Below are 22,358 nucleotides of genomic sequence, written 5' to 3' on the forward strand. Positions count from 1 at the left end.
AGAATTATAGTCTGGCAGGTTTCTGTATATGGCCCATGACCCAAGGCACTGCAGAGATATCTCTGAACATACACGTGGAGATCCTCCTCTGGGCCATCCGCCAACTAATGCCCTAACACCCCAAATTCAGACAAACCCATCCAAGCTGGGATATTGTCTTTTCAGACAAGGCTGAGCTTGGGCCTAAGCTTCAAATAGAATTTGGGCCCAAGCCTAGCTCAAGCTTGGGATGGCCCACCCTGAGCCTGGCCATTAGCAGGCCTATCGTGAATCCTTAGGACATCAGAATAACATGCTAAATACATTTTAACACTAGGAATCCTATTCAAAGAGGTACATCACCGCATCCTATGAACTCTCCCTCTCCCAATAGTGGTACTCTGGAGAGTTCAAGTGAACCATAACCTCAAAAGTCTCATCAAATATAATTCATATCAGTCAGCCAATGAACTATCTTTAGATGACATAACACAAATCAGAAGTCCTAAAAGTTAAGATAACCTTAACTTTCCGCACATCCCTAAATCTAATGCAGACGCTCAACCTTGCATCTAGTTAATAGCCCAAGGACTCAAAACTGTTTCCATATTAGATTTACAAATTATTTTTTTTTAAAAAAAAGAGAGACGAATGATCCAAATACTAGAGACCCCATTAATTTCCAACCCCCGTTTTGTAATCAATTTTTATACCTTTGCAAGTTATCCTTATCATCTTAAGCTTCTTCCAAGACAAAGTCTCCCAGTAAAGCCACAGGTACATCCCTTGGTCTATCAATACCCGAACCCATCAGCTCCTCAGCATGAAAAAACTCAATCCATGACGCGAAATGATGCTACTTAAATCTTCATTGGGATTCAATATAAACCATGCAAGAGAATTTTCAGAAAAGAAATCACAACCGCCCAAATCTCGAGTAGTTAAGTTAAGAAAACAATAATAAAAATGACAATTTTTTTGGGCGAACAATAACAAAAATGACAAGATAGATCTTTGGTGTTGCTCAGGACAGCCAGCTTTGGCCATGTGAGGAAACTCCGAGGGCAAGGCCAAGGTTCTTGCTCCCTTTGAGGTTTTTTGAGTACCCAATATCTACCCACGAGTCTCCACATACTCCCTCTATTTAAGTCCAGCATAGGTCCTCACATACTTCATTCATTTAAACCCTGACGTCCTCGTCAGGCTAAGGATCCAAATCCATGCAAATTCAATTACAAACATCATAATTAGCTCGTGGTCAACTCAAATATACCCGTGCTACAGATAGTGTCATCTAGTCCACATAAGTCATGGGCCGGATTCGCTCTAATACTATTTGTAACAATCCAAGATTTTACCAAAAAAAAGCTAGCTGGAAGATATTTTTTGAGTTTTTTGGTCTTGTATAAGTATCCAAGATTTATCTAACAAATAACCGATATGTGACTAAATACACATCCACATGAGTTCTCACAAAAAGAGCCCAATCTTCTTTGTGACCTCTAAAGAGCCGTGGCGCTTCTGCATGCGGTGGGGAGTGCTGAGGAAGAAAACAATGAATAGATTTACTCTTCTAAGGCCAAGCAAGAGATAGCCAACGCTTTGGTTTGGATGAAAGCTCCTCTTTTGGCTCAGCTCTTAGGTGAGTCGACCTTGATCAATGCCGGTCTCAACCCAACCGCCGAGGGTAATATTAAAAATGTGAAAACAAATATGATTGTAGAAAACCACCACGAGGGCAAAAGCAAGCCATCGAAGGATGGCTGATGGACCCACGACGTCGACCAGAAAGTGGCCAAAACAAATCTCAAATATCGGAAGGCCTACGGCGGAAAAGTAAGCCTCTGCTATGGTAGACATCCATCGTTCCACTTTGATCAAGCTAGGGAAAGGTTTCCGGTTAGAGCCATTGTCGCAGGTGGCCACGACCTCCGTCATCTTGGGAAACCTTCGTTTCAGGCGTCGCCATAAAAGAAGCGCAGCGAAATCTAACAAAGCATGCATCGGACCCGGCTTTCATTTAGATGGATTCGGTTGGCAATTTTGGAGAGAGACATGGACATGGACATGGACATGGACCCCTCCCATTGTCTTCCATTATATAAAATCTCGTGTCAAATGCGCCGGTTGGGCCCACGGAACAAGCGCCGGACGCCTACTCGATCGAATATATAAATATATTATATATAAAAAGAAAGCAGGAGGCGCGCCGCTAAAGTGCGCGGTGCTGACACGCTATCATAGCCTCCTCCTCCACCGCCCACCGGCCGCCCAGATCACGCTCTCCTTCCTCTGCCCTCCTCGCTGCGCTTCTCTCTTGCCGGCCTCTTCACTCTCCTCGCTGTCTCTCCTCTCAGTTGAGTTGACCCCCCTCTGAATTCATTCACTGATCTTGATCCCCCCTCGCCTTCGTCGGAAATCCGTGGAGCTAGGGTTTGTGATCTCTTCCCTTGTTTTCTTATCACCCGATTCCTGAATCGAAGAGGCTAAAAAAAAGGAAAGAAAGACAGACAAGAATTAATAATTCATTAGGGCTTCGACCCGGCCATTACGATCCTCATCGAAGCTCTGAATCGCCGTCCGGTTCGGGGCTTTTCTGCCACCGGAGTCCATCCATCCGACGAGGCATCGAAAGGCCGGTAGATCCGATCTGAGCACGAGGAGCAGGAGGTCTAGCTTTACTATACGGTGGCGGGTCTCTGTCCGCCGTGACAGGTCCCGTGTGTGTACCTTCTATGGTCTGGAGGTTGGCCCAGTAGTAGGAGGAGGAGGAGAGATGTTCGTGAGTCGGCCGGCGGTGCATCCGGTGGAGGCTCCCCCTCTCACCGATGCCGCCGAGAATCCACCCAGGGTGAGGATGAAGGACATCCAGGGCATGCCCGGGACGCCCGGAGGCCTCGCCCTGCGCCTCTGCCAATTCATATTCGCGGCCGCTGCTCTCTCCGTCATGGCGTCCACCAGCGATTTCACCTCCGTCACCGCCTTCTGGTAAAAATAATTCCTCAACATTACATTTGAATCATTTCTCGACTACTGTTTTCGCTCTTTGCTCTGCAAAATATCTTCATATTTTTGTGTGCATGGTATGGCAATCATGTTTTGACTTGTCCTCCCCGTGCCCACCGTGATATCTCATCTAGCATACAGATGCATGCTGATTTAACATCGTTTCAAATGTAGTGACTTCTACGAGTGTCTATGGCATGGCTGAGTACTTTAGATCAGAGATAGAGTTAGAGATAGATAGATAGATAGATAGATAGAGAGAGAGAAAAGGGGTGGCTTCTAACCAATGTAAGATCAAACAATTGTGTGGCATCATTGTTATTGCCCATTACTCAGCAGTTGGTGTGCTCTTGATACGTTTGATGTATTTTTTTCACTTCACAATCATTATACCCCGGAGGTTGTCAGTCAGTTGGCAAATCCTTTTCTGACCTACCAATTCTGTATATGCTTTTGGGATATCAGAAAAGAATTTAATCTGAGGTTAGTAGGATATCTTTTTTGAACTTTCATGTCCAACCGCTGCAATATTCCAACAAAGTTTACAACATACACGTGGAAGTATCATGTATATCTTGTTATGTTGCATAATTATGTATACTGAGGACAAGAGATTCGTAAATTATGATCCCATCATCATTGAGAAGCAAGAAAGCAAAATCAGTTAAAAATAGGAACGATCGGTTCAAAAGCTAATTTGTGTAAAATGTCATAAACCTGGGAGCCTGGGACTTTAACAAGGAGAATACAGCACACTGTGTGTTAGGGTTGCCTGCTGGTATCTGCAGAAAGGTGGGCATCCGAAGGTAGCATTTTAACACGAAGGAATAGTGGGACTTTTGTGTTTCAAATTCAGTTTAATGGCAATCGTATTGGAGGTATGGAGTACAAAAGTCATAATCAGCAAGGAAACTTGCATGCAGTTCAATATGGATAGCTAGAATGGATGCTAAAGAGTGAAGCTTTAGGACTAAGGAATATCACAATCAATGTATAGAAGATCACGAGAAAAAGAGAAATCAATGGATTTGGTCAATTAGCTTATTCAGTGAGATTTGAAATAAAGAAATGACAAATGGCTAAATTTTATTTACACCATGGTGCCTGTAACAACGCAGAACCTTACCCAAAATGGCTAGCCAGAAGGTATTATTTTGAGTTCCTTAGTCTTATATAATTACCCAAGATTTTTCCAGCGAATAATCGATGTGGGACTAAATACATACCTGCACGAATCTTCACATACTCCCCCCATTTTAAGCCATGACGTCTTTGTCAGATTAAGAGTTCAAATCTATTCAAATTTAATCACAAGCACCACGATCGGCCCATGGTCAGCCTCAATGAACCCGTGCTGCAGTGTTCCCTAGTCCACATGGACCATGGTCCGGGTCCGCTCTGATACCATTTGTCACAATCCAGAATCTTATCCAAAATAGTTAGCCGGAAGGTATTTTTCTCGGTTCCTTAGTCCTGTATAAGTATCTAGGATTTCTCCATCGAATAATCGATGTGAGACTAAACATATGCTTGCATGGATCCTCATAGTGCCCTTTAATGAAATAATAGGAGATCCTATGAAATAGCAACAACTATCATTTTCATGTAATTGAACTCATGGGCCACGCCATTAAGTTTATAAGAGGATATTAGCAAATAGATCGAGCAAATAACTACAATAGCTATATGCTAAATGGTCAACCATCGTGGTTTTTCTCACTTAAAAAATTCAGAGAGATTTATATAAAAGATAAAGTATTTGAAGGGTAAAAACATTTAATTGAATACAAGAATCTATATGATCAAAAATTGGTGAAACATGATGAATTATGAGTGAGTCTTGAGGAATAAGTGGCACATTTTTGATTCTTCGATACATGCAGAAAGGGACAATGATGTGTGTTAGAAGTGGCTGTTCTAAGACTAGCAGGTTTCCAGTTAGAAGACGTTAAGTTGCAGGTAGATCATCACTGGCATGCATGAAGCAACGGTGACATGGTATGAGTACACAATGCTAGGAAGTAAGTTTCCAATGATTAGTGTATATGTACCTGATTAAGGCAAAAGCCTGTATATGGTCCTAATTTTTGTAGATGAGCTGATTTAATACATTTAAGAAATGCCATGATGTATGTTATTAGCATATAATACAATGTTAATTGATGAAACTAGATTAGAATTAGAAATAAGAATTGCAGAGGACAGTTGATGATTACTCAAATTTGAGTTACTGCTTTTGGGATTTGGGAGAGGGTAGTGATGTGAAAAATGCTGGAGTGCTGAAGGATGGACTTTGAAGCCTACAGGAGGAGGGAACCAGTACAGGAACATGAAGACATTGGGGGAGGGGGATTTGCTGTACTTCTGTTTTTAAATGAGTCAGGAATCAGAGTGCTTAGGTTGTAGGGGTTATACGCAAATTTGGAGTATCAATTAGGTGGTTAAGAATAATTTATCTTATAGACAATGGGAACTTCATCTTGCCTGATGCACCTAATTGCTGTGATCGATCATATTCTACATCTGGGAGCAGTCCTTAAACAGAGTTCGGGGCCTTATTTTAATTCATGTAACTTCTGTTCTTTTTCATCTGTACATTCATGCAACTCACAGCAAATTGGCTATTCTTTGCACTAGTGACCTATAAGAGAGTATATTATGTCTGCTTTTCTAGGCTTTAACATCTCAAAGAATGGATATTTTTCTCCATAGTATCTGTACCTTGTGCTTTGACTAACACATCTCTGACTGTGACAAGGTTGTATTTTTAGTCATCTTTGACCATCATAATAGTAAAATCTAAAGCGGCTTTAGTCATCTCTGACCACCTGTATACCACCTGTATAGTGAAACTTAAAGCAGCAGCTATTACTGTGTCAGAGTAGCATTATGAAGAACTGCAGCTCTGACATAGGCAAGAATAGCATCAGATTGCAGCAACTACACTAGCATTGATAATGGTGGCACAATGCTAAACTATTCATAGATGGCCCATGGTTCAGAAACTTTTGTGATTGAGTTAAAATAGAGACCAAGACCTTGAAGCAACTTGATGGAGAATACTCTTTCAAAACTTGATTTTACAGAAAGCATCTTACATCAAATGGTGATTATATCAGCCAACAACAGCAGAATGCAAGTGACGGCCGTACCCTAGGTTCCTAACACAAGTTTTCATCTTCTCCTGTTTAGGTCCAAACACCACTAGTTGCAATTGACATTCACATTCACATTCTGAAAATCAGAGTGTATTAAGTCATATATCTTTTAATGGTCCATGCTTAAGCATAAAGGAAATTAAATATTGACATGACACTTGAGTAACAGAATAAGCATCATATAAAGTAACATGCAGTTTTTCTTTTTAACAATAATGAATGGAAGGCAAGAATATCTAGTCCATGCCCCAAATCAGCAAGCATGCAATTGATGGTTTGATGTTACAAAACACAAAGCTCTTCAGCATTATAAGAAGTCAAAACTTAGATTATTGGAACTTGGTGGTTTTCCCTTCCCATGTTTCTGATGGCCCGAGAAGACCTTTCCACTAAGTTGAATGTTGTCAACAGGCCTTAAAGTTCATAGCATCTATACTATTCGTGCTTCACAATTTCAAGCTTTGCGGTTGCTTCTTCATCGAGTATTTTGTGGGAAACATGATTTCCACCTAATTGAATGCTTTCAAGTTTAAACCCCTAATATTGTGCATTAATATTTGACTATAGCCTGCTGCTTGGCAAGAACTGTTGCTTTCATATGTCCTTCATGACTCTGCAAAATCTGGAAATTTGGCTGTTGCTAAGGAAGTGATTAGAATTTCATATTCTACATGTACAGAGGTTATTGGTGAACTTTGTCCGATTGTCTTTCATATGACGCTACGTTCAAGATAGGTAGTGTGGATAAGAGATGCTTAATGTTTTACTATCTTGTGCAAGATTCTTAGCAACTGCATCTAGCAACAAAAAGATTTTGACTTATCCTTGCTGTATTCTGCAGCTATCTGGTAGCAGCAGTCATCTTACAAAGCTTGTGGAGCCTTTCACTAGCCTTCTTGGATATCTACGCTCTTCTAGTCAAACGCCGCTTGCGGAATTCCCGAGCTGTCTGTTTGTTTACCATTGGAGATGCGGTAAGAACAGTAGTCAAATAAATGGAGGACATTCAACATATTTCAAGAATTTGTGCTGGAAGTTTATTTAAAATGCTTGTGAGTTTTGATTTATATATCTGACATTAGATTCAGGGGTCTTTTCCCATGTGTGAAGACAGATGTGAAAAATCTGTGAATAAAAATAAGAATGCATCAGAAATCAGAATATCACTCTTAGGAGAAGCATATTTATCTTATAAATATATTATCCCATTAGAATGTGCGCATGCATGTAATGTGTACTGATTGTTGATCGATGAGGCCCAAATGAAATTTTATGGTGTCTTGACATTCCAGTACTGAGTCATTTTGGTCAGTTAATGTGATGATATCTAATTTTCTACCGCAGATCACATACACACTTACATTTGCAGCGGCTTGCGCATCTGCGGGCATCACAGTTGTGATTGGCAATGATCTCAACATCTGTTCAGCTAACCCCTGCACAAGCTTTGAAACTGCTACAGCCATGGCTTTCATGAGCTGGTTTGCGCTCTCCCCATCATTTGTCCTGAACTTTTGGTCATTGGCGTCCAGGTGAAAAGCAAGAACAGCTACTCCCAAACTATTTGTATGCTGGTGTGATCTTGGAAATTTCTTTTTTTTTTTCCTGATTGTTGTCTACAGTAAAATATCCATCACGATCATGTGTATATTCATGACGACTAGGGTTTGAGAAGGTGTGCAAGTTTATACATTGTTGATATTGGAAAGTGAAACCTAGCATCCGTTCCATGGTAATAGAATGCTGGCCTGTCGTCTATGTGAATTATTAGCGGTAAAAAAACTTTTTGATGGATGATGTTTTATGGGTACTGAGGCAGCGGAAACCCTAGTCTATTGCGGGAAGGACCCCTTCGTCTTATCTGGCCTAGGTAGCATCATCAATATTCACTACGCCTTGTACAGCCCCAGATGGAAAGGAATTTATATGACTACGTCCTGGAATAATTTAAACTTGATCCGTCTGTACTTTTTTCTTTTTCTTTTTTTTTTCCGGGGGGATCAGAATGTTGAATCGGATATGATTTTCTCCTTATTTTATGCTTGGAAATATAAATCTCAGCGAGCTCCGTTCGGTTGGTATTTGTCGGGTCGGGGCTGCTAATCGGAGGTTTGACATGATTTTGATGCAGATCTTATTCTGGCCTCGGAGTATGTCTCTAGCGAAGTACAGGGTCCTAGGAAGATACTAAGATCCCTCGGTCCGCACCCTTCGACTGGCGTGAGCACCGGGTGGGGCTTCTTAATTCCCCCTCCTTTATAACTCCGGCTCCATGACCTTGTGCTAGAAGAGGGGTTGGGGGATATCCTTGTTCTTCTTAATTCCCCCTCCTTTATAACTCGGGTGGTTAATTCATCTGGAACCTGCAGGGGCATTCCCAGCTTGAGGAGCCCTGATTTCATTCTCCATATACGGTCACCACAAGCTCAAAACGGAGCACGACTGATGGTCCCAGTTCTTGTTCCATTTGCTCCTCATTTAGTCACATGAACATAATACGAGGATAGGAAATGCAAAGACTTCGAACTTCAGAGCTGACCGGCCGACCCGCCCACCCTCCAAATGATTGGTGCAAGCATACTCTGTGATTGGCACACCATTCCATTCCCTGCCATAAAACTGACTCCTTTATCTGACGAAGACTCGTGGGATGGGTGTAACCTGTAAAACGTTATTTTAAATTCACTACTAAATTCTTAAATCTATATAAATCCAAAAAGAAGGTCGAATGATCTTTCATGGTACAATGAGATGATTGGTCCTTGAACCTGCTACATAAAGCCTCCCATGTCTGCTGCCTCTCAGATCCTTTCAAAATTACAGAATTTTCACGTACACCATTGTCTCTCCTCCGCTGTTGCTTTGTATGTAGCAAGCATTGACATCCGGCACAGGCTGGCCAAAAAAGATCTGATAACGAACGATATGCCTGCATCTTGGAAGTAGGAGCAGAACACCTTCTGCTATAGAGTTCTAGTATTGTAATTGTACGGCAGTCATGTGGAGACTATGACAATTTCACAGACCAAAAAAGATCTTCAATAGCTGCTCGTGTTCTATAAGATCAGATGAGGCGTGTTCCAAGGACTGGAACTATGATATCCTTAATGGCGAAGGCTACACATAATGCTTATTGTTGGTGCTGGGTTGATGATTGCTTGCAGTTGCAACGTTATGTTGTTCCTTAGCTCCAATTTCTTGATTCAGGGACCCCACTTGCTTCTGCAGGCTAATGTTTTCCTGATGACAATATACATCCCAAGTAAGAAAAAAAGATGGGAGTTTAGAAAAGGTGCAAGCAACAGGGGTCTTGTGATAATCATGTTACAGCACCTTTTGCAGCATGGCGGACCTCTTTGTGGCGCTTGCTAATCAAGCCTTTAACCTGACTGTCAGAAAGATGCTCACCGGCCCCAGCATACATACATACATACATACATACATATATATAAATGAACAGCAATCTCAATCATACTAACATGTTATGGAAAATAAGGAATTTTTACCGAAGTAACATATTACAGGAAAATGACTTTCTGCATGTGTCTCAGAATGTTGAGCGAATAGAGTACCATGAGGTCTTGTTCGGGTAGCTCTTTTGCACATATCTGAACCATACATCTCTCATCTGACTTCTATAATTTGCTGCATCTGCATTCAAACATCTTTACATTTTGTTTTGGCAGTGTGCTGAAATCTGTGATTCATGAGCTATCAAATTTCCACATTCCCCACTTTGTTCTTCACCCCGAGAAATTCATCCAAGAACTACTCATGTATAAAACCAAAGTATAAAACCCAAGTTAGGACCGCAAAATCTTTAGGAAGATTGACACTAGATAAATCATTTAATTTTAGTAGATTACTTAGCAACACAATTTCACATATTCCACGATGCTCCATATAATTTGGGTTTAAATTTTAGCATCAAGTCCTACTACACCTATAAACTGGACAAAGCTTTTGGTACTTGGGAGTATTAGCAGGCCGATATTCTGTCGACGGAATAATCTACGATGTCGTGCAAGGATTTAAAAACTGGTGGAATGGGTTGGGGCCATCAGAATTGTATCCGTTGCAGCATGACCTGCACCGGCATAGGCACGGAGACACGAGAACAAGTGGAATAGGGGCAGGCAGCACTTGAGAAGGAGGCAGGCGGTGGTGAGATGCCAAATCAAGAAGAACAAGTGCAGGGTGGCATTGGAGAAGGCGAAGGAGGTAGTGAGGCTCTGAACAATAACGGAAGCCAACGGTTGCGCGGGGCGAGAGGAGGGACGAGGAGGGGGGGAGGAGTGGCTCATACGAAAGGACGAGAGGGGGACTTCGGGTTTCTCCACTTTATGTGCCTGAAATTAATGCGCTTTGAATCAGGGATACATGGTCATCATTGGCCGGTCCGGTCTGCTGAACTGGTTGGTCGGTCTGGTCTCCTGATCTGATCGATCATAAGCCTACAAATCCAGGCCACGATGAGCAACCCTCGCTCGCTGTGTTCTTTGAACTATTGCCAATTATATTCTATGTGGAAGTTAAACATATACGTGTCCGAAGAATCAATTCTATCTTCCTTCTTATTGTGTATGGGTGGTGTAGTACTTTTCTTTCCTTTTTCCGTTTCTCCCCTTCCTTTGTGGGGGGGGGGGGGGGGGGGGGGGGGGGGGGGGGGGTGGGGGGATCGATCCTTCCTCGACTAAAAAGCCGACATCCATCTCTCGAAGTTGGTTTGTGCTGAATATTCAAAACGAAGATCTGGAGTCATTCGAGAGGCTTGTGTCTCCTGGAGCAAGCACATTGGTTCTACAAGGACAATGCAGTCGGACAAAATCCATCACCCAAATCCCTCTCCTTTAAAGAATTCATCTCTCTGAGTATCCTGCTTGTTACCACCAAAATTTGACCCAAGCTAGCTGCGTTTTCAGATTAATGCTTGCTTGATTGGAGAGGTTGTAGCTCTGATCTGCAAGGTTGGACCAAGCTTGAAATGGTCGGATGGACCCGCAAAAGAGAGCACAAAAGGTTGCCCGACTTTGTCCGGCGGAGAAAACTCTAATGCCTAAGTTAGGCTAAATCTTGAGGAACAACAAAGATTTTAGAGAGTAATAAAAGCAAGAGTAGCGGTGTGTATATAAGCATACCTGGAGATTCTTTGGGTGTAGCTTATATAGATTTGTTGCGGGATTTTCACCCCGGCAACAGCCTTAGTCCCAACCGAGCCGAGTAGAAAGAGACCGCGTCCCCCACGAGGTATTGTCCGCTTTGGGCGCTCCGGTCCGCGCGTCCAGCGCTGACGGAGGGAGACGTTTCCGGCCCGCGTGTCCAGCGCTGACGGGGGGATTGCCCTCACGGTTTTGTCCCACAAAAGGTCCCTCGTGAGGAAAAGGCTTCGCCCTCCTCATTATAAGGCACGGAACCTTTCCGCTCTAGCCGATGTGGGACTAAATTCAAGGCCCCCTCCCCCCCCACAACATAGCCCCCCCAGCGGGAAGGTTCCGGCCAGGTTTTACCCCAACGGGCCCCCACAGTCCTGGAGGGTAGTCAATGGAGAGAGGAGGCTCCCCTTCCTGGCGCGCCATCTGTTGCGGGATTTTCACCCCGGCAACAGCCTTAGTCCCAACCGAGCCGAGCAGAAAGAGACCGCGTCCCCCACGAGGTATTGTCCGCTTTGGGCGCTCCGGTCCGCGCGTCCAGCGCTGACGGAGGGAGACGTTTCCGGTCCGCGCGTCCAGCGCTGACGGGGGGATTGCCCTCACGGTTTTGTCCCACAAAAGGTCCCTCGTGAGGAAAAGGCTTCGCCCTCCTCATTATAAGGCACGGAACCTTTCCGTTCTAGCCTTAACTATGTGGAGCTTGCATTCATGGGCCGAGCAATAACAACCATCTATTAGGCAAGCTTTAATTGCTTTTGTGATGCCTTTAGTGAAGACCACATGGTGATCCTAGGCGTATCAGTTGCCCTCCACTTTTAAGGCCGACTGACTTCTTCGGCTTGGACGAAGGAAGTAGTCATGCTAATCTATTGAGCCGACTCATTGAGCCAAGCTACCGGGATCACCTTCTCGAGCTACTTCTGGAGTCTTCTAAGGAGTTCTGGATGTAGCATTTATTATCTACTAACTTCTGACAACCTTCCCGAGACATCATCCGCATAGTTGCCCGAGATCAAATGCCATGGCGATGCAGCGTTAAAGATCATACCGAGCAGTTGAGCGGTTGGATCAGTTCAAGCCATCCAAGCTTCTACATAAGGTGAGCTGCCTGCATTTCTTAACTATTTTGGCTTTTTTACAATTCAAAAGCTTCTACTAGAGTTGTGATTCGGAGGTTTTCTAACCGAAGCTGCTCTCAATCCACTGCAGAAGCTGGCGCTCAGTGGTCCTGCATCTTTCCTTCCTCTAGGTATTAATAGATACCTTCTTTGATCTTCTTCTTTCTTTTCCTCTCGGCTCTCTCTGCCATTTTCCTGCTTCATGTTTCCGGAAACATTTTCCATGATGATATTCACAGTGTAACAGGTTTATCCACTTGAGGGCTTCATCAAAAAAAAAAAAAAAAAAAACACCCGTGACGAGCATGCTGATTAGCATTTAACGAGCGTGCTAGAATGTTCAATTCACTAGAATCTGTAACTTCCAATAATGTTCCAAAATAGTTTTATAATCTGCTGAAATAAAAATCCAAGACTTAACAAGATACAGAACCTTCTGCATCTGCCAGATCTGAGGAACCCACAGGTTCAAATTTTCTGCCATTTTTTCCTAAGACTGCACAAAATGCAGACTTCCGCAAAGAAAAAGTACAAATAACAACTACAGCCTTAAGGCATTCCAATGATTGTTTTGCATAGAAGTGCCCAATTCTCCTAATGGTTCCAAGATTCATGATTGTTATCCTGACCTCATAACAAAGCAGTCATCATCTCTTAATGCGCAGATCCAGTTGAAAACATAACTGTAACGAGTTCCAACAGCCCTGCTACAGCAGAATGCTCATCTCAAAAGTATGCCTTTTCTGTATCAGCTAAATTAGCATGAGAAGAGGTAAAGAAACCTCCAGAAAAAAAAGTAGTATTTTCTCAAGAACAAATTTGCCCAATATAAAGATTTTGAAGGAAAAAAAAACAGCAATGGGATAAAAAAATGTTACATCAATCAGGCCCAGGGATTGCCATATAATGGCCAAGCCATCGCCGTGCGCCTGCAGACTGTCTCCGACCTTCCAGTCATAACTTGAATGATGAGAATATAAGGTCCTTGTTACACGGAAGTCCAGAGGTTGGCAGGTAAGATAAATAGATTACCAGCACACCAGAAATGCTATTGAGTGTAGTTTCAGTATTTGATAGGCCCATCTAAGCTGCCGGATGCGAACTGCAAAAACAAGCAAGGATAAAAAATTTATTTGGGGTTTTGCTCCTTGGTCTTCTTCATGGTAGGCTAAACATGACAGCGATACAATCTGAAAGTCATGCTCACCTGTCTAACTATAGGATTTGTGGATGTGGTAAATTCATCTGTCATTCCTTCCCAGACTATCCTTCCCTCATAAAGAAACAACAATCTGGCAACAGAGTCTTTAATCTATGCTCAAAATGGGAATGGAAAACCTGTTAAGAGAATTTGGAAGCCTAGGATAATGCTATTACCTATCAACAGCTCTTTTTATGGTGCTATGCTGATGAGTGACAACCACATAGGATGTGATCTTTCCTGGCTTTCCATGGGCATCCTCGCCTTTCATATGCACAGAGCGAATGAGATCTTCGACGACAGTGGAAGCAATAGGATCAAGTCCTGCTGTGGGTTCGTCATACAAGAGCACCTGATCGGGGAATAATAAGGAAAAGGCATAAAGTACACAGCTTGCTAGATTATATTTCAAAAACTTGGTTGCTATTTTGATCTCCTCTTGAAGGCAGTCACTCACTAAAACTAGGAAATTTTGAAGAACATCAACATTGTTTTCAGGAACCAGTCTGTGAGTTTATAAATTCTCATTAGATGATTGAGGGCTCAAAGTAGTAAAGAATGAGAACTTTTTCTTCCTTTTTTCTTTTTTAATATATCATAGTCATTGTTCTTACTTAACAATTACCAAACTAGCAAAAATTGTAATGTATAAAAGTATCTAAATTGTGAATCCAGTGGTTTTCAAATGCACTGTTGAGTGGCATGAATGTGCATTTAAGGATGATCACAATCCACAAGTTAATCCTGATTGAAAAGTTTGTAACAGCTATTACTGAGTCAGTGGTAAGACGGTAAAACATCATAACTTAAAAAGGCGCTCGCTGTTATCATTGAATGTATATCAGGTTAGATATAATCAACTGTACAACTGAATAATAAAAGAAGCCAATTCAACTCATGGGCATACCTCTGGTTCTACCACCTCCTTTGTGTTATCAAAGATTATAGACCTCGCTAAAGCTACACGTTTTTTCATGCCACCAGATAGTTCTGATGGCAAACAGTCTTCAACTCCCTGTAACGACATAATTCAGGGATAGCTCAAGTGATGTAAACAAAGTGTCAAGACATACAGAAAAATTGGAAATCGTAAACAATTAACCTATCTGTAAACAATTACAGCATACCCAATTAACCTATCTGTAAACACAGTGTCAAGACATACAGAAAAATTGGAAATCGTAAAGGATGAAACGATGCATAACAATTTCTCAAGCTGTTACAAATTGTTAAACGTGCCAGAGATAACTGTAATGTATGGATGCCATGGAATACTCTGTCCTAAGGAGGAACTTGGACAATCTAAAGCAAAGAGAACGATGGAGAAATTGAAGGTGCTAAGCCAGGAATTTATTAATGGAATGGCAGTTGACAAAGAGAATATGGACCCCAATAAATTAATGCCTCATGATCGTTAACTAGTTCTACAAATTCATGGTGGTGGTATGAAGACATGCTTATCTGACAATTTATAGAGAATTATTGACGTTATAAAGCTTTATGTTCACATATTACAATTATACGACTTAATAACTCGATATCAGAAATCTGGATCTGGGTTTTAGATGGTTTGTTATGGTTAGAGATGCAGGGAGCAGGTGAATAACCTCCTTGTTGTATCTTATCTTGTATCTGTAATACTCTTTTTTTTCACTAATGTCAAAGGCAAAGTTCTACAGAATAGGAATAAATTGTCAATGCCCTGATATAGAAACATGCACAAATGTATATCTCCATTCACAATTTAAATGTACCTTGAGCCCTACTGCAGACAAATTTTCTGCCACAAGTTCTGCTATCCGATCTTCTGACATCTTTGAATTTTCATATCTAATGGCGGAGAGACAAATTAGGCAACAAAAACTAAGTAAGAGATATGTACTTATCCAAAAAAAAAACTTTAATAATCCCTTACAATAGAAAACCAACATTTTCACGGACTGTAAGAGAATCAAATAATGCTGCACTCTGAAACACCTGCAGCGAGTAAATTGAACAAGAGAGTCAGTTAAACCCAGGTAACACCCTAGACAGTGAAGAGAGAAGTCAATATCTCTGATGTTCAGTAATAACCGAGGATCAGTCTTCAAGCACAACATTGAAATACAATGTGTATAAGAGCTGATGCAGAGACTTTCAACCTTAAGTATGTTGTTTAGTTAGAACAAGATTGTATGACTTATACTGTTGATGAGGTTTGTTGGAAAAAATAGAAACAGAAAGCAATACAAGGGAACAGAACAGGTGTACTGAGTGATAATATCTGGTACTTGATCCAGATCTTGCTTTTAGAGTCAAGATACATTATTAAGTATAATTTTGTACAAGGTTTTAAATCTCATGGGATGGGGGTTGTCCCAGTTTCTCTATGGAATGGGATGCCCCACTGTCCCGCCATATCCCAATGGCAGTCTCAGTTGAGAGTCCCATAGGAGCCCTCCATCTCTCTCCCCTTTTTCTTGCCTTTCCTTTCTTATTCTTTCTTTTTTATTTCTTTCCTTTCTTCCTTCTTTCCTTCCTTTTTTCCTTACCTTCCTCTCTTTCCTTTGTCTTCTTTCTTTTTCTTATCGCTTCTATTGTTCCTCTTCTTCGTTCCTTTTTCTTTGTCTTTCCTTTATTCCTCCTTTCATTCCTTTCTTTTTCTTTCCTTTTTCTTCATCTTTCCTTCTTCCTTTATTTCCTCTTTCTCTTCTTTCCCTATATGGATCGGTTTATTGCAACCCCATCCTGGTTCCATTTTCTTAGAGGATCGGGATGGGATGGCTGGGATGCCCCCTGTCTTGCTGAGACCTAAAACCTTGATTAGATATACAGACAAAAGATATAATTAGATTACTCTTTTGACAGATTATCACTTCTACATTAAGTTGCATGAGGTTATAAGTATCTGGATATAAAAAAGTAGTTTCAAAACACCTTTTATAAGTTACTTAGATGCAATCAGACAAGCCCTTATCACAGCCATAACTAAGTTATACAAATACTTGGGTATAATCTATAAAATAAAAGCCTCAATATAAAAGGTCATTTGCTAAAAATAAGTGATTTCTTGCTATAAAATGACCGACCATATGGCTAAATTTACATCATGATTCCACTTAGATTCTAAGACCTTGAACATAACTATACCAACTCAATTACTTTTATTTTCAAAAAAAAATAAAGTACCAAGCCGATCCGGAGGCCTGATATTTCTTCATCACTGACCAAACCATGTCTCTTTCTTCCACGGATAAAAACCTCACCCTGCTCATCATCAAATAAAACACATAGGGTGAAGGATCTTTAGATGCCAAAACATATAAAGAACAAGCAGCGGAAGCCTACTGGACAAAAAATTTCAAGGATAAACAAATATAGCATCAAATTTCTTGCCTTGTCTGGGGCTAAAAGCCCTGCCATAACCTTGAGCACTGTTGATTTGCCAGTGCCTGAAGGTCCAATTATTCCAACAGCTTCCCCTTGTCTAATCTGAATTAAAAAAAGAATAGTTACTCATAACATAATTTTAGTTCCAAAAATGTGCCAGGTTTATCTGAAGTAGCAAGCCAAAATTACTGCATATAAAAATGGTGCACAAAATACTCAAAACTCCGGGATACTTGGTCCATGCAGAAGAAGAACACTGATCTCTGAAAACTTTATAGGGGGCAAAAGATAAAGCAAAGCATGGTAAACTTGCTTGTTACCAGAGTGAAGATGCTTATGAAGTAGAAAAAATAAAACAAACATAACCATTCAGAGTTGAGCTTCTAACTCAATGTGAGGTAGTCAATATATCTCTGGAAGAAACCTTTGATTAATCATACAGAGTTTAAGGTGAAATCCATATGAAGCATAGACATTCCCGCGAACTAGAAAATTAGAGAAGGCATGAATTAGCAGAACAAGTTTGATATCTATCTACTCTGATTGAAATGTGAATAGCTAAATACATGACAAGGCCTATAATGCAATAATGATGATGTCAGCATATCCAGTATAGGGAAAGAAGTAAAAGAAGTGAGAGGCTGCATAAGATCCAAAAGATAAACATTCTAGAGGCCCATGCCTATGGTCTGCACCAATCAAATTTGTCATATTGCTAGGAAAGATCTAACAAGATGAGGAGGCACAATTTAATTATGCAATCATCACAGATGATCATGCTTACCTTTAGAAATATCCAATGCAATTTAATGGAGGCTAAAAGGGACAAAGAAATGATCAAATGTGTTTGAATATGAGATAAGAACTTTTTGCTGGGAGACAAAGATAAGTGGTTATTTGTCAAGAAGTACTACAATTGAGTAGATAAGGATTTGCAATTGGCCAGAGGAATCAGCACATTCTTGAGTCATGAATCCATGAGTAACTACAGAGACCCAAGGAATCTGCATAACTAGAGATACATATTAAGTCCATAGTCATTTTGCATGGAAGAAAAATATGAATGGAAATAGGCCCTTCTATAATTCAACCCAACAACAAAATATATACTAAAAAGGCTAAGCCATGAGATATCCGAATGCTAATAATTTGTTTAGGGATACATTTGAATCTAATTTGTTATTGCATAAAAAGTTCCCATGCAAAGGAATTAGCACATATATGCATGTGTTATCAAAATGAAAAGTTTCATGGAAAAGAATTAGCACATGTGTGTGTGTGTGTGTGGTGCATATATATTATTATGAGATATCCTTGACTATATACATCGTATGCATGTATCCTTGCATGCATTTATGTATGATAGGACATAGGAGGAAAACCGTAAGCAAACATTTTTTTTTATATAGAATTTAAGATTGCCAATTGTTGTGAAGTTTTTAAAAGGATTCTGCAAGTCATGCATAACCTATACAAATTATAGAAATGGGATAGGATTAACTCCTGGATCACCTCCCAGGGTATGCGTTGCACACCAGAGATAAGGCATGATGATTAAAGACCCTGTCATAATTTCAGTCAAATCAAGGCAGCCTATCAAAATTTAAATAATCTGAGTTCAGTCAACTCAGAAAGACTCTGGGCCTCTATATAATCGAACCAATTGATAGAACCTTGCACTGCAAGTGTATTATGTGTAATAATACAGCATGGATAAGCATTCCTTCAACAGGGTTATAAACTAAATTAGTAACACAACATGAAAAGCATATTTTCTCATATTTGTAGCATTTAAGTGTTGATGCACTACTTATAAAGAAATTATTGCTGGAAATGTACATGATACGAAACAAAGAAGAAGCAGAGAGAATTTACCTTGAAGCTCACACCTCTCAAAATTTGCTTATCTCCAAAGGATTTGTGGACATCTCTGCACTCGATTAGGACATCAGGTTCAACCCCAACATCTTTACCCACTCCCAAATTATCGGAGATGGATGAATTCTAACAACATAATGCATAGATCTCATCAATCAAGAAATATTAATGGCAGTTCTCAAAAAGAAAAAGAAAAACTAGAGGCAGAAGTTTTTTTTTTTTTTTTTTTTTTTTTTTTTGAGAGAGAGAGAAGGATGGGAAAGACCCATCAATTCATTTCATGGGATGTGATGAATACCAGAGAACATAGACAACAACTAAGTCTCAAATTCCTACTCCACCAAGAGTCATTGATGGAAGCACCAGGTGCATGACACTATGTAGGTCACTAGTTCAATAAAATTTATCAAGTACAGTGGGATCATGAGAAAAGGATAACGAGAGGCCAATCTTTTCTCATAATATGATGCGCCTGAGTTTGGACGAGGTGCAATCGATTGTTTTGTCATGGCCTTTGGACTTGGCAAGCATTCACTGCAACAATTTTTTGAATTTAATTCTCTTGCACGAGTGCGAAGGGATGTGAGCTTAAGGGTCAACCAGGAATAACGACATGAGCGGGTATACGACTCAAGAGTGGAGGGAGAAGAACAGTTCGCAGTGAATCAGATGGTGCAAGGCTGGTTGGACCATTGCAGGTCCAGCAAGCAGATAGCATGAAAGACCTAGAGTGGTTTCAAACTCCACACTGGCTTCGGCAAGCAAATAGCGGGTCCATGGCACATCGGTCCAGCAAGGAAATGGATCTATGTGGCCTGCTGGCCTAACGTAGAACATTTTGCGGGCATTCTTCATTGGTCGGCGGCATTCTGCATCTTACCATGCATACTTCCTCTCGATGCTCGAATCGGTGTATACCATGCGATCAATTCATTCAACGGCTGGCTGGTCCAATTCGATCTCATAACAATCCAACTGAATCTGACGGGACGAGAATTAATCCAATTCGCAGGAACACCCAGAGGAGCCGAACGAAGAGGCGCCGAAGAAGAATAGGTGGAAAAGGCTATTAAAGAAGAAGTAGTAGTAGAAGAAGAAGAAACGTTCGTCTTGGAGGGAGGCACTTACATAGGTACCGCAGGCAGGAGGGCCGTCGCCCCAATTCCGCGGAGGGGCGGCGCAGGTGCAGAGGATCTTCCTCCCACCATCCCAGCACGAACCAGCCCATCTCCTCCTTCTGATGCTGCTGCTCGGGAGGAGAGGTTTGGGACGCCCCCTGAGACCGGCGGAGGGAGGGCCCCACGAGTTGGCCCAGGAAACGGTACTGCTCGACATGTCCGAGCCCAAGCCGGAGGGATGGGAAGAAATAGATGAAGAAGATGATGATGGTCGCCGGGATTACAATCTCGCCATCAGAGGGAGACAGCAGGGATTCTTTTGAAGAAGTCGGTGCCGATGGTGATGCATTCCACCCCAGGAAGGGAGGAAGGAGACGACTAGATTCGAGCACCGGCCCTTTGGCGAAAAGAGGAGAAATAGAATGGAGGGAAGAAAAAAAATGGTGAATGAGGCACGGAAAGAACGTTCGCGCACGGAGAAAACGTGCCCACAAAGCTTGGATCGCGAGGAGTCGAAAAGGAAAATCACGCGGCACCGCACCGCTGGGGACCGATTCTCGGTTGGAGGAGGCACAAAGTTTGACCCGGAGCCCCAGCGATCAGTCTCCGCTCGCGAGTCTAGTCGCGACTAAACAGATCAAAATTAAATCAGCGAGGCGGGCTCGTCGAGCGTAGACAAGATCATCTACTTTCTCCCTTTCTGTTCATTTTTGCTGTTGACCCCCTTGTGCACAATGCCCAACAAAGCTTCATCAGAAGGGCTTTTGCGGGCCTGGAGAATCCGTGGGTCCGAGGTGGCACGAAGATTCTCCATTATGCTGATGACACCCTTAATTTTGCTAAGGTTGCTGCTCTAAAGATCATTATTTATAGCTTTGAGCTTATTTCGGGCCTCTCAATCAACTTCCAAGAAAAGCTCCATCTCCTCTATCAACCCGCAGACCGATACCAACCAAGATTGTGCAACTTGGCTCAACTGCTTCGCTCTCCTTCTCCCTATCCATTATCTTGGTATCTATTACCCTCAATCAGGAAGATGATCAGGTTGTGTGGTAGAGGGGAACCTATAACACTTCTTTCCTCTACCAAATCCTAAACTCAATAGGTGTGAAATGCAGCTTTGCCCCCTCCCTTTGGAGCTTGCCTATTCCTCTTAAAATCAAATGTTTCTTATGGCTCCGTTGGAAGAAGAAATTGAACACAAGAGAGTTGATGGGTAGAAGACTCGGAAGGAATCTAGGTGGATGTATGTGTTGCGGGCCTTCCGATCCGACAATAGCACAGTCCCAACCAACTGACGACAGAGAACGGCCCGCGTACCCCACGAGGTATTGTCCGCTCTGAGACTCCGGCCCGCGCGTCCAGCGCTACGGGAGAAATTTTTTTCGGCCCATGCGTCCAGTGCTGACGGAGGAATATCCGCACGGTTTTGCCCCACAAAAGGCGCCTCGTGAGGAAAGAGGTTTTCCCTCCTTATAAGGCACAGACCTTTTCGCTGCCTAGTCGGTATGGGACTAAATTCAAGCCCTTCCCATAACACAGCCCCCCCAGCGGAAAGGTCCTGGGCCGGCCCGAGCCAACGCAGCCCCCAGGCCGAGGGAGAGTTTCTATGTGCGGGCAGGCATTCCTTCTAGCGCCATCTGTTGCGGGCCTTCCGACCCGACAACAGCACAGTCCCAACCAACTGACGACAGAGAACGACCCACGTTCCCCACGAGGTATTGTCCGTTCTGGGACTCCGGTCCGCGCGTCTAGCGCTATGGGAGAAATTTTTCCAGCACTGATGGGGGGATACCCGCACGATTTTGCCCCACAAAATGCGCCTCGTGAGGAAAGAGGTTTTCCCTCCTTATAAGGCACAGACTTTTCCGCTATCTAGTCGGTATGGGACTAAATTCAGGCTCTTCCTACAACAGTATGATTTGCAACCAAGCTTCGGAGTCTGTTGACCACTTATTCTCCTCCTGTCATTTGTTTTCCTCAATTTGGAAGACCGTCTGCTTAGCTCTGGGTGTTCTTCATCCGTAAGCTTCTCTCAAATTTCTTTGCATAGATTGGCTCAAGAAGGGCTCAAGAAGAACTTTCCAAATAAGGCGTGACCTGTAATTCTTATGTTGTTTGCTGCTTTTGCCTGGGTGTGCTTGAAGGAGAGATGCCCGACTATTTCTTAACAAGAGATGCTCGATTGCCTCTGTCGCACTGGAAGGACTGCTCTTGTTCAATGATTGGTCCGACCTCTGTGATCACAACTTTCTCTCTAAGTTTGGCAAAGTATCGTTAAAGAGTTTAGGAAGATAATGTCTAGCATTCTTGCTGATTGATGTATTGGCCATGCAACTCCATAAATTTGTCTCTTTCCTCTGTATGTTATCAAAATTTAG

The 22,358-nt window shown here is 42.1% G+C and overlaps 2 protein-coding genes and 1 long non-coding RNA gene across 7 annotated transcripts; 2 read left to right on the plus strand and 1 right to left on the minus strand.

Annotated features, from left to right (window-relative positions):
* Positions 1-2,178: 2,178 nt before the first annotated feature.
* Positions 2,179-7,789, plus strand: LOC103719767 (CASP-like protein 5A1). The gene is made up of 3 exons (XM_008809162.6): positions 2,179-2,967; positions 6,985-7,117; positions 7,488-7,789. Exons 1-3 carry the CDS (start codon positions 2,756-2,758, stop codon positions 7,677-7,679), a joined length of 537 nt encoding a protein of 178 aa, XP_008807384.1. The 5' UTR covers positions 2,179-2,755; the 3' UTR covers positions 7,680-7,789.
* A 1,083-nt stretch (positions 7,790-8,872) lies between these two features.
* Positions 8,873-21,028, minus strand: LOC103719745 (protein TRIGALACTOSYLDIACYLGLYCEROL 3, chloroplastic). Of its 5 annotated transcripts, XR_015969553.2 has the most exons (12): positions 19,988-21,028; positions 18,857-18,985; positions 16,988-17,083; positions 16,781-16,858; positions 15,528-15,589; positions 15,367-15,442; positions 14,520-14,627; positions 13,789-13,964; positions 13,619-13,703; positions 13,290-13,513; positions 9,477-9,911; positions 8,873-9,383 (listed from the first exon to the last, which is right to left on the minus strand). XR_015969553.2 is itself a non-coding variant. In XM_008809134.5 (10 exons), exons 1-10 carry the CDS (start codon positions 20,192-20,194, stop codon positions 13,475-13,477), a joined length of 1,056 nt encoding a protein of 351 aa, XP_008807356.1. In that variant the 3' UTR covers positions 13,120-13,474. The 5 variants fall into 5 exon arrangements, 2 of the variants coding, with proteins under 2 accessions (XP_008807356.1, XP_089782079.1); XR_606030.5 differs by lacking the exons at positions 8,873-9,383; positions 9,477-9,911 and adding an exon at positions 13,083-13,115 and having other exon boundaries at positions 19,988-20,194; XR_003388094.3 differs by lacking the exons at positions 8,873-9,383; positions 9,477-9,911 and having other exon boundaries at positions 13,120-13,513; positions 13,619-13,716; positions 19,988-20,194.
* LOC103719762 (uncharacterized) lies at positions 11,978-12,843 on the plus strand. Its single transcript, XR_606032.5, has 2 exons — positions 11,978-12,392; positions 12,503-12,843. It is a non-coding gene; the product is annotated as an uncharacterized LOC103719762 (long non-coding RNA).
* Positions 21,029-22,358: the final 1,330 nt, after the last annotated feature.

The sequence above is a fragment of the Phoenix dactylifera genome, chromosome 10 (genome assembly GCF_051530095.1).
Source record: "Phoenix dactylifera cultivar Ajwa chromosome 10, Ajwa_hap1_PhDact_Kaust_v1.1, whole genome shotgun sequence".
Classification (NCBI taxonomy): domain Eukaryota; kingdom Viridiplantae; phylum Streptophyta; class Magnoliopsida; order Arecales; family Arecaceae; genus Phoenix; species Phoenix dactylifera.